This window comes from Psammomys obesus, unplaced genomic scaffold (assembly GCF_907164565.1).
Source record: "Psammomys obesus unplaced genomic scaffold, mPsaObe1.curated_primary_1811, whole genome shotgun sequence".
NCBI classification, from domain to species: Eukaryota; Metazoa; Chordata; class Mammalia; order Rodentia; family Muridae; genus Psammomys; species Psammomys obesus.
Genome location: NW_026594354.1, coordinates 1478899 through 1491218, shown reverse-complemented (window position 1 = coordinate 1491218; position 12320 = coordinate 1478899). Strand labels below are relative to the sequence as shown.

Genomic DNA, 12320 nt, shown 5'->3' with positions numbered 1-12320 from the left:
GATTCTGTTTCTAAGTGGGTGCTCTAGTGATGAAGACAAACATGGAATAGCTATAACATGAGGCAAGCAAAAACCGTGTCTTAATAAAGTCACTGTATGCCTGAAAGCTGAAAAACTAGAATATTCCAGCCCAGAAAATTTGAAGACATACCATTTGATGGGCATGGGGTTAGGGAACAGTAAAAGAAGGGTCTTTCTCTTGGAGGAAGAACAAAAACAGGTAAGGTGGAAAAGACAAGGCTGAAAGCAAGCAATGAAAAGACCTTGAACCTTTTCAAAAAAATTTAGATTCGATCTGGAGAGCAAGACATATTGGGAGTGGTGGTGTGGGCACAGAACTTGCCAGGTGGTACTAAAGGGCTACTGACTGAAGATGGTTTCAGGTAAATATGAATGGCTGTAGTTAAGGCAACAGCAGACAGCAACATGATCTATGACAGTACAGATGAAAAAGAGGGACCAGGTGCTTGGAGGAAGAATTCCTCATAAAGATATCGTTGCTTGGTCTTGGTTACCTATGTATAGGGAGAGATGATTTCATGGCTGGTTGCTGAGATCACAGCAGAAGCAAAGGTTCCCTAATCTGGCAAATCTGACTCAAGAAGGAAAACTTGGGAACCTCCTTTGATAAATGTCCTCTCTGCCTGAAAGACGCCTAAGAGGTTATCAGCACAGCCTCGGGAGACCCGGGTGTGAGGCATGAGGCTTCTTTGGAGGGTTAACAATTTTTTTCAAAGTGAATTCAAATTGTCAAAATGAACTAGCCCTGTCCAGTGTCTGTCTAGACACTGGTTTGGAAACTACCCTGTTTACAAACTAAGTCTAGAATTCTAACCTGACAGATCCTTTCTGTTCCTCATTATGCATCATTAACCCAGAGCACATGCAAAATATCCCAGCCCCCATCTTGTCTGGCAAATCACCATGGCTTGATCCACATGATGAGTTTCCAAGATGACACTTTAAGCCAATACAGATTTGAGTATTCTTCAGTTTGGCAAATGATAGTGAATGATTTGCATTTCTGAGGACTGACTGTAAACTCAGATCTTGGTTATTTCATTTGCATAGGCTATTTCCTCATCTAGGTGATGATGGCACTGAATGGGAAATTTATACAGCCTTGATGTTCCAACTTCTACAAGACAGGAAGTAGAATTGTCTTCTAAACTAGCCATTTTCAACCTTGCTAATGCTACAACCCTCTAATATAGTCCCTCATGTAACAATGACCCCCCCACCTATAAACTTATTTTGTTGCTACTTCATAACTGTAATTTTTGACACTGTTATTAATTACAATGTAAATATCTGATATACAGGATATCTAACATGCAACCCCCAAAGGGGTCATGACCCACACGTTAAGAACTACCGACCTAAACACAGGGTCTCTGCTCCCTGCACTGGGAATGTGTTCAGTGAATTGATGATGCTAATACCCAGGAAAGAAGGAGGCATTTGAAAGCGATTGATAAACCAAAGAGTAACCAGACAAAACATGTAGTTGAACATGAGTAAAACTTACAGATTTGGCTTCGGTGCTATTATCCAAGAAGTCTTCCCTCACAGCCAGGGAGAGTGTTGCTTGGTCCAGCTATTAAGACAAAAGAACAATGCATGGTATTGATATTTTAAACTCTTACATACCATGCTAACAAGCCTCATGGGCTTCTTGGTAGCCCAGCCATATTTTGAGCTTGAGTCATTATCACAAAAAAGTAAGTTCACTCCATTCAGAACTGCATGCAAATCGGCCTTTTGAGAGACTGAAAATATCAGAGACCTGTTCCCTTCTTTTCTGATTTATGCTTTCTGTCCTTGAGGTTTTGCCAACACTGAATAGCACTAAGGCTACATGAATTGGAACAGATATCAGAGATTATATGACAAAACCCAGAGAATTTATGATTTTCTCAAGGTCACATGACTGGACAGAGCTTATAGTAAAATCACTTTCTGTAATGCTTTAAGATGCCCATCTGGTTGGAGCTGATGCATTAGACTTTCTACCTTCCTATCTCAAAAGAATGTATTTTTTTTATTCAAAAAGAATCAACTGATATTTTTGAAACATCTTTGTGTCTTTTAGAACCTTCTCTACAAAGAATAGGTGATAAAAACACAAATTATAATCAGACAACTTTAATCTCAAGTATTTTATCCCTTTTTCATATATAAAATCTATATAAAATTACAGTATTCCATGAAAATCCCCTTCACATGAAGAAAAGTCTATAAAAGCCCAAGTTTTAGTGGTGCTATTATAAAATTAAAGGAAATACTGGCATTGATTTTTGAGTAAAATGCATTCAGAACTTTCTTATATCCTGTGTGTATTGCTAATTGGCCTAAAACAACAAAGTCACAAGCTATCCTGGCTTCATCCTACTGTAATTCCCAATCTGCTATTGTTTCTTCCAAAAATTAAGTAAGCCAGAATCATAGAACAAAAATATTTTAATTAAGATGCTTTGGCTTTCAGTGACTCTTGTGAGCTTCAGCCTCAGAGGAAAGGAAACTAAACAAGTAATACTAAGAAAGTCACAGGTTCCTCTAATGAAATGAGGTTAAACCCACGAAAGGTAAAAGTTTGGATAATTCAAGTGAAGTTACCATACCCTTTCTAAACCCTCAGATTTTATATTTTTTAGGGAACATTTTAAATACACCAAATGGACTGAATAAGGTCAGTCAGTTAAATCTCATTAGAAACACACAAACTCCTGAGGCAAAGTATTTCTCAAGAAACCCACACAAGTACATGGTATTTTTCTGATTTTTAAAGTTCTTGCATTTACAACTGATTTGAATGTTTCCATTTCAAAAGAAATGAAAATGTTCATCTCAGCACTTGAGATGTACATGGACTGGCAGTTCAGACCAATCTGGGCTATGGAGTGAATTACATAATAGTCTGTGCTATGTAATTTTTTCAAAAGTGATTTGAGAAAATTAGATACATTGAACTGAAAATATGAGTTTTGTCTAATTACAATTGATATGCTAATTACAATAAAACATGTTAGGAGAGAAAGTAATAATACCAAAAGGAACACCTGAAAATTATGATATATAAAAGGAAAAACAAAAATTAAAGAAACTCCATTCCTAAGAGGATTTGTGGTTGACATCATGATTTTTGCAGAGAGCCAGAAAAATGCAGGCCAATGACTTTGAGTTGTCTTATACAAGGACAACTTCACCTTCCAAACAGTCTTTCGAGAATGCACATCCCACTTTTTCATTGTCCCTTAAATCCTCACGATTCCTCCCACCAGGCATAAGACAAACCTAAGTACATGTAGCAGGGAGATACTCCGTAACATTCCTTTCTGTTGTCTATCATCATTGTGTCTGCAAACCTCTACCACCTTGACACAGGGGAGCTTTTCCAAAACCCAATGTGTGGGTCAGCCTGCATATCTTGAGGATGGAGACATATCTGTCCATTAAAAGGAGTGCATTTTCTTGTCTACACTAGAGGCACCATATGTTCTTCTAACACTAAAGTGGGAACCTGCTAAAGGTCAAAAATTAGGCTAAGGAAAAATACCTGAATCTTATGCAATCAAATCATAGACCAAAAAGGCATGTCAACTATTCAAACTGAAAAGAAGCATTGTTCAAATGGTCCTGGTCCATTGATAGGCCATGCTTCAAGAAAAGAGAGCGTCTTGTCATATGCCACAGTTGATAAGTATATACCATAGAAACTCACAAAGTTCAAGTGATCTAAACCAAATAGTAACAACAACAAGTAAGTGATAATTTAATCTTCCTTTTGCCCATAGATAAAATGAGGCTCAAGAGAGATGAACTAACACACACAAGGAAAATAAGGAACTCTCAAAGCTTCAATGTCCTTGATACGAGAGCCAACTCTTGTCATTACACAAATGTTTTCCAAGCTATGTAATTAAAAAAGAAATGTAATTTGTGTAAATGTAATTACATGTAATGTGTGTACGTGTGTGCGTACATGCATGAATATGCCACAGTGTACATGTGGAAGTCAGAGGACAACTTGAAGGAAACTTCTCTCCTTCCAGCAAGTGGGTTTCAGACATTGAACTTATTACATCTCCAGTCTCTTTTCATGGGCTCCTAGAAATGTTTTTCCTCTTCTGTTTTCTTTTTTTTTATTTTAATTTCTAAATATTAATTACAGTTTTTTTTCACTTTGTATCCCAGCTGTAGCCCCCTCCCTCATTTTTCCCAATTCCACCTTCCCTCCCTCATCTCCTCCCATGCCCCTCTCCAAGTCCACTGATAGGGGAGGTCCTCCTCCTCTTCCATCTGACCCTAGCCTAGCAGGTCTCATACAGACTGGCTGCATAGTCTTCCTCTGTGGGCCCCTAGAAATTAAAAAAAAAAACAAAACAAAACAGCCAATGCATCCATAGAAGTTCTAAAATTTTGGCAGCCACCAATACACAAACTTTGTTGTTAGGTTCATTAAATTTCATACACATCTCAGAAAAAAAAAATTGTTCCCGCCATCTCTAGATACATGCTTAAAGCTGTTCATGACTATGAAAACTGTAGCTTTATGTTGTTCCAGGGAGGAGGTTAATTCGGATGTGTGAATATTCACTCATGCAATTTGGTACAAACAGGAAAAGGAATAAAGCCAATTGTGAGCTGTACTCAAATGCCAAGCAATGCTTAAACACTTCCGTTTGAAACAAGCTGCCATCTTGGCAAAAGAAAGCAATGATAAGTACACAAGTACCTCCTTACATTTGGAAAGTATTCTATTATTGACAGTGTTTCTAGTACCAGTATAATTGAATATTAAGTGTGCAAGGCAATATGTTAGCATGTCCCTCTGCTTCCCTAATTTTTCTATAAACTGGCATTAAAGGTGGATACTGAACTAGTTTTAAGAATTTTGTTTTCTGTTTCTGTGCTTTTTGGCACAATGTCTTTGGTGATGGTGTTTTACTCTCACTGGTATCAAGAGGCACACAATATCTCATTTTTACAAATGCTACCATTGATAATTGAGTTCTAGTGACACCATTGCATGAATTTTCCAAATGCTCACCAGATCATTTTAGTTGCTATTGACGATAGTTTCCCACATCCATTGTCTCTTCAATGATTTAAATTGTAGTTATCTAACCCTTTATTTCTCTTTTTTTTAATTTTTCACTGTGCATATGTAGGACAGAGAAATATCTCAGTGGTTAAAAGCACATAGTTTTTGCTCTTGCAGAAGACCTGAATCCAGTTCCCAGGATCCATATTCATGGCTCAAAACTACCTACAACTCCAGCTCCAAGGAATGTGAAGCCTCTGGCTCCCAAGGACATCTGTACTCCTCTCTCTCCCTCTCTCTCTCTCTCTCTCTCTCTCTCTCTCTCTCTCACACACACACACACACACACACACACACACACACACACATAAAATAGCAAATATAAATATTTTCTAAAAAATTATTAGCATATTTCGGTAAGTGTATCTGCGTGTAGACAGGAACCCAAGAATGCTACACACAGAAACCAGAGAATGTGTAAGATCCCCTAAACCTGAAGTTACAGGCAGTTGTGAGGCACCTGACATTGGTGATAAAAAACAGATCTCTGCAAGAAGAGTATGTGCACCCTGTTTTTAATTTATATATTTAAGCACTTTACATCCCTATAATAGCCCCCTCCCTCTTCTCTTCCAGGTCCCACTCTCCTTCCTTCTTCCCCCCCTTTTCCCCTCCCCTTCTCCTCAGAAAAGGGAAGCTCTCTTAACTACTGAGCATCTCTCAAGTTCCTCCACTGAATGGGTCTCCTAGAAATTGAAAACTTTGTCTCATGAGCTATTAGTTTATCCTGAAATCAAACAAATCAGATTGTGTGGAAAATATATAGGAGCAATAATCCAGTTTCTTTGGGAAATAAATGTGGTTTAAAAATACAAAGAGAAGGTGGTGACTGCTACAGGTTAAATCAAACTTAAAGAGTACACATGTGATTAATTCTTAATTTTAGTCTCAATTAAAAAGCAACTGTTTCTGGTTGGGGTTTATTAAAGACACGTTTGAGGGCCTGATGGTATAACTTGATAGCAGAACACTTGCTTAACATGCATGAGGTCCTAAATTCTATCTCCACCACATAAAAAAATAAAAAATGTTTGCTATAATCAGTAAAATTGAAAACTAACTGTATGTTAGATGTTACATATGGAAAAAAATGATTGTATTTTGTTTGTCATAAGAATCCTTCACATGCTGGGTGTGGTGACACATACCTGTAATCCTAGCACTTAGTGAGGCAGAGGCAAGTGGTGCTCTGTGAGTTTGAGGCCAGCCTGGTCTACAAAGTGAGTCCAGGACAGCCAAGGCTACACAGAGAAACCCTGTCTCAAAAAAAAAATAATTAGATATACTATGAAATGTTCCAGCGTCCAAAAATGAAAAGTTTAGATAAGGCAAAAAGAGCATAAAGCTGAAGGTATTGAAATTGGTTTCATAAATATATAGGAGTTTATTGTTCTATTTTGTTTTAGTTATTAATTTTCTCTATGTTAAAATATGAAAGAAACGATTCAGCTATTTGGCTAGGTCTAGAAATGGGTGAAAAATAAAATAGTTATCTTTGCAATGATGCATCATTGTGTGAATCAAAATCAGCTACCACTCCACAGAGGGTGTAAATTGCATTTGAATGATAGTCTCTTTCTCACTTTAAAACACCATCTAAAGTGTTTGGAAGAATACCATAATAGTTCTGCAATTGAGAATAATAGTCTTAAAGTCTGGCTTTAAAAAATTGAGTCCTCCATCCACATAGAACAGAGGCTGATTGGAATTGCAACCATCATTGTATCTCACATAATAGCATTACAAGACGGCTCAATATCATGTTGCTACTTCATCGACTAACACAGACACACAGCTGTCTTTGAAACTAAAACTTTCCTTCTGAGTAAGAATTCTTCAACAACCAAACATGTTTCTTGACACCTATCACTGTCTACAGTAGAGGTCAGGAATCTACAGCCTTTGGGCCAGCTTGTCACATAGTTATATCCATTCATCATCTAAAGCTGCTTTCCCAGGTACAATGGCAATGTTCCATAGTTGAAATAGAGACCAGATTGCCAGCCAAACTTCAAATACGTACCGTCTGTCCTTTTATAGAAAACACATTGCCCACCTCTTACATAACTCACAAGAGTAACTCCGTGGTTTTGATTTTGGATAGTTAGCTTATGTTGGATGAGGAAATACACTCTAATGGTTTCATAGTCCTATAGTTTTAATATTGATATATCCTTAGTATGTTCTGCTTTGACAAAGGAGAGATTAGGGTAGAAATCAATGTGCAGGAGCATCATTATTCTTCTTCTATGGTAGAAGAAAAACACAGCAGGGTGAATGCATAAAATGACTTGGGAAATATTATTTGAATTTGCAAAACCCTCTTTCATTGATGAATATTTTGTGGTCTATAATTTTCTGACAGCCTCTTAATTTCACCAATGCGATCCACCTCAGGGCACATCTAACTGATCCCTGCCTTTATGCTCATTCTCCCAGTAGGAAATGTGCTTAGAATAAATTCCGCTTTACCTTTTGAAAGGAAGGAGGACAGATGCAGATTGAACTTGACAATGGGGATGTAGGCGTGCACTCAAGTTGTTCCTGAAAGGGGAACCGGGAATCTAGCATGTGTTCTCCCTTCTGTCAGAGGAACAAGGAGGTGATGGAAAGAGCAGAGTTCAGAAAGTCTTCTACCATCACAGAAGACACACAGCCCTCTCCCAGCTGGAATTTACATACTTGGAGAAAGCATCTGAGTGTGAGAGCATGGATCACTTGAAAGCCACTCACAGCGTTCCTGAAAGGCTGACAGTTTGCTGCTAATGATCTACATTCTGTAATTCTTGGAGCAGGCCATAATGCTAGCTCCTAAAGTTCAGCTGAATTTTTACCTCACCACTTCATTAGGTCAGCATGAATTTCTTTCTTTAGGAAAGCACCCAAACTGGGCATATGGTACAGTTGTCAGGGTTCTATCCTCGCATTCATGTGGTGTAGTCTCCAGCACTGTATAAACATGGTATGGTGATAAAATCCTGTAATCTCAGCACTCAGGAGGTAAAGGCAGTGGGACCAGGAGTTCAAAGTCATTCTCGGGTACACAGCAAGTTTGAGGCCAGCCCGGCATACATATACGTTGAGTTCTTAAATAACTAGATTATTGTTCTATTTTTATTTTACTTGTCAGTTTTTTATGAATCTCTTCTTTAATTTTGATTTTCATTTTGTTATATTAATTACAGTTTATTCATTTTGTATCCCAGCTGTAGCCCCCTCCCTCATTCATTCCCAATCCCACCCACCCTCCCTCTTCTCCTCCCATGACCCTCTCCAAGTACACTGATAGGAGAGGTCCTCCTCCCCTTCCCTCTGACCCTAGCCTATCAGGTCTCATAAGGACTGGCTACATTGTCTTCCTCTGTGGCCTCGTAAGGCTGCTCCCCCCTTAGGGGGAGGTGATCAAAGAGCCAGCCACTGAGTTCATGTCAGAGACAGCTACTATTCCCCTTACTAAGGAACCCACTTGGATACTGAGCTGTTATGAGCTACATCTGAGCAAAGGTTCTAGGTTATATCTATGAATGGTCCTTGGTTGGAGTACCAGTCTCAGAAAAGACCCCTGTGCTCAGATATTTTGGTTCTGTTGTTCTCCTTGTGGAGCTCCTGTACTCTCTATGTCTTAGTATCTCCCCCTTCTTTCCTAAGATTCCCTGCAGTCTGCCCAAAAGTTTATGAGCCTCAGCATCTGCTTTGTTACCCTGCTGGGTAGAGTCTTTCAGAGGCCCTCTGTGGTAGGCTCCTGTCCTGTTTCCTGTTTTCTCCCTCTTCCAACGTCCATCCCATTTGTTTTTCTGAGTGAGGATTCATCATCTTACCCAGGGTCCTCCTTCTTGATCAGCTTCTTTAGGTGTACAGATTTTAGTATGATTATCCTATATTATATGTCTAATATCCACTTATAAATGACTATATATCGTTTGTGTCTTTCTGCTTCTGGGATACCTCAGTCAGGATGATCTTTTCTAGTTCCCACCATTTGTCTGAAATTTTCATGATTTCCTTGTTTTTAATTGAAAGAAATAAATCAAATATTGAGTTTATTTCCAAGTGAAAAATAAAACAGTTACCATTTGCAATGATATATCACTGTGTGAATCAAAATCATCTATATACATGACATCCTAAAGGGCTAATCTTAGAATGAATAAACTGCCCTGGCTATACCTTCAAGATATGTTCATTGGATGCCTTGTCGTCAGGAGACACATACAGACGGATGAACACAGAATTGCTGTATTGACCTCGGAACGTTGCAAGTGTTTGCAGTAAACTGAATTTTCTCTCTGACCAAACTCCTTCAGGACCAATATTAGCTCCAAGCACTGGCCAACGGAAAGGTGAATGCCGCAAGATGTGGAGCAGTGGCTTGGCATCTGCTTTTTCAATAGCTTCTGAAAGAGTAGATACAAAGGGCAAATTAGAATTATAAACTAGAAGCCAGGTGTGATGGTCCAAGCCACTAATCCTTGCACTTGGGAGGTAGAGGCTAGAGGATCATAAATTCTAGGCCATGTTCAACTTCACAGTGACTTCTCAAAGCCAACCAGGCTCCATAAGACCCTGACTCAAAACAATAACCAAAATGAATTGCAAACTGGATCACTAAGCTAGAATTCATCTTCTCTAGAGAAGATTCCCATAAAGCCCTCCAGTTGAAACTTCAGCTTTTAGGGAGAGGGTGAGAAAAGTAGAGTGGATTAGAATAATTAGAGGAGCAGAACTACCTATCACACACTTCAGTAAACCTGCTGGATGTTCTCTAGAATGAAAATGGACTTACTGCATAGATCCTAGACAATGAATGAAATTAAGCTTGTGGTATGTAGTATGGGCACCAAGGAATAACTCTAACTAAACAATATGGTTCATTGAAGACAAGGATGCCCCAGTAGATAGGTGTTTCTAGAATACCAAACGATATCCCCAAGTCCTAAATCAGATAACGCACTTTAGAAGCACTGGCTTCAACTCTGAAATGGCCTTGAGAGAGCACCTTGAGGCCTTTGTCTACCAGTAAGCACGCCAGTTGCATGACAAAACAGCCTGACATGCCTGGAAATCTGAATGTCACTAGATTCCTGTAGTTTCTATAGAACATAATTCTCATAAGCATATGCTGTCTCGGGATTTTTCTTAGATCAGAACTGGCCTAGATATGGATTCAGACTTCTGTACCAATACAATAAGCTTTTCCCTGATACACTATCCAAATTTTTTATATAGTAAGCAATATCAAATAATCCAGTCATGGAAATAAGATTATTTTCTTGAGGCTAGGGAGATGGCTCAGTTGTTAAGATTAAAGGGTGTCCTGGCAGAAGACCTAAGTACAATTCTTCACACTCATGTTGGGCACGTAACAGAATGTTACTACAGCTCCAAGAGATCCTACAATATCATCTGACCTCTATAGCCCACCTGTCCTCATTCATATGCACATACCCGAACACATGTATACCTAATTATAAACATAAAATAATAAAATCAAAATGTCTTTACAAGATTGTTTTCCTCCCTACAACAACCACAGATTGACTAAGGAAGACTCATCAAAATTTAGTCTTTGAGAATTTTTTATTGCCTGAGTAACACCCTTAAACAGTAATAGAAATTTAGTTCTCTCTTCCTTAACAATACCATTGAACATTAATAGAATTATAAAGTATAAGGATCGTAAATATCTTATTTATTTTATTTTCTTTATTACTCACTTTCATTCATGCAGGATGAATAAAGGATTTTGGCCTTCTGTACAGCTTCAGAGTCCCGCCTTCGGCTGACTGATTTCTCCAGAAGTGCTAGGAAGGTGAAAATAGGATTCATTAGCATCTACCCATATATGATGTCAAACTGAAGGTCAGCCTCCAGAAAATTAAATGCAAAGACTTTTGGAAAATACAAGGCATGCAAACAGCAGGAGAGATTTCAAGTTGCTTGAGATCCAAGTAAAGACAGTTAAACATGCTCTTATCCAAGGTTCTCCTAAATCAAAAGAAACCCAAAGTTCAATTTCAATCTGAGAATAGACTTTCTGCAGGGGCTAATTTCTTCCACTACCTATATGAAAGGAAACAGACTTCATTTATGAAAAGACCAAAAATAACTGGATTAAGCCTGTTTTTTCTGTACCAAGTGATATTCTCAATGGAGGTAATTTCATCAGGCTCAAGTTTCATAAGATTTTTTTTTCCATAACTCAGCCTCTCAGGGAGGTCACGCAAAAAAAATTGCCATTACAAGTTTTATTCAATGTTACATAAACATGCCATGGACATGAAAAAGAGTTGTTTCAAAAGAAAATAAAGAAGTAAGGTTGGAAAGCTTACCCAAATTGTCTGAAAATGTGCCTATTCATACATGCAAAAAGTCTTGAATATTCAAGTGAAGGCATGTCCAAAAAGTGTTTGCCAGACCTTCTTGGAAATTTATTTTCTGTGTATAAAATCACTAATAAGAATGTTTGAAGGTAAAAAAACAAACCGTTTTTGTCACTTTTTTTTCAAAGAAGGAAAGAAGAAAGCAGGACTCACTCAGTAGAAACAAACTTCTTCAAAGGAAAAAGTGAAGGGAAGAAGAGGGCAGGAGGAAGGATGCACTTTGAATTGACTTGTGAGTATCAATTTACCAAAATGAAGCCAAGTTGATGGACCCCTATGGTGACTTAGCTCCTTTGGCACTGCCCATTTCCACTATGCAAAAGTGATGCAGGCAGTGAATACACTTGACAGCCACCAAGATCACAGTGGAATACATGTTCCTATAACTCTCTGGAGAGCTTCAAGGCACGATGTTCAATGCTAATCAATTTGGTAAGTAATTACATATTCCAAGAACTGACTTCTAAACTAAAGTTCTACATTTTAGAAACTGAAACCCAAAGATCCAGGATTTTTTTAATTAAATTTAATTTTTTATTAATTACACTTTATTCATTTTGTATCCCCCCATAAGCCCCTCCCTCCTCCCCTCCCGATCCCACCCTCCCTCCCCTTTCTGCATGCATGCCACTCCCCAAGTCCACTGATAGGGGAGGTTCTCCTCTTCTTTCTGATCTTAGTCTATCAGTTCTCATCAAAAGTGGCTGCATTGTCCTCTACTATGGCCTGGTAAGGCTGCTCCCCCCTCAGGGAAATCCAGGATTTTAATGATTTATTTAATTTCATCAATGTGTGTGTGTGTGTGTGTGTGTGTGTGTGTGTGTGTGTGTGTGTGT

The 12320-nt window shown here is 38.4% G+C and overlaps 1 protein-coding gene across 2 annotated transcripts in view; it reads right to left on the bottom strand.

Moving 5' to 3' along the window:
- Phex (phosphate regulating endopeptidase X-linked) overlaps positions 1 to 12320 on the bottom strand; it is a 240903-nt gene that overhangs the window by 181709 nt on the left and 46874 nt on the right. For both annotated transcript variants that reach the window (XM_055618656.1, XM_055618657.1), the window contains exons 4-6: positions 10819 to 10905; positions 9272 to 9498; positions 1529 to 1597 (exon numbers count right to left, since the gene is read on the bottom strand). In XM_055618656.1, the coding sequence (XP_055474631.1) occupies positions 1529 to 1597; positions 9272 to 9498; positions 10819 to 10905 (383 nt within the window). The remainder of the gene's footprint in view (positions 1 to 1528; positions 1598 to 9271; positions 9499 to 10818; positions 10906 to 12320) is intronic.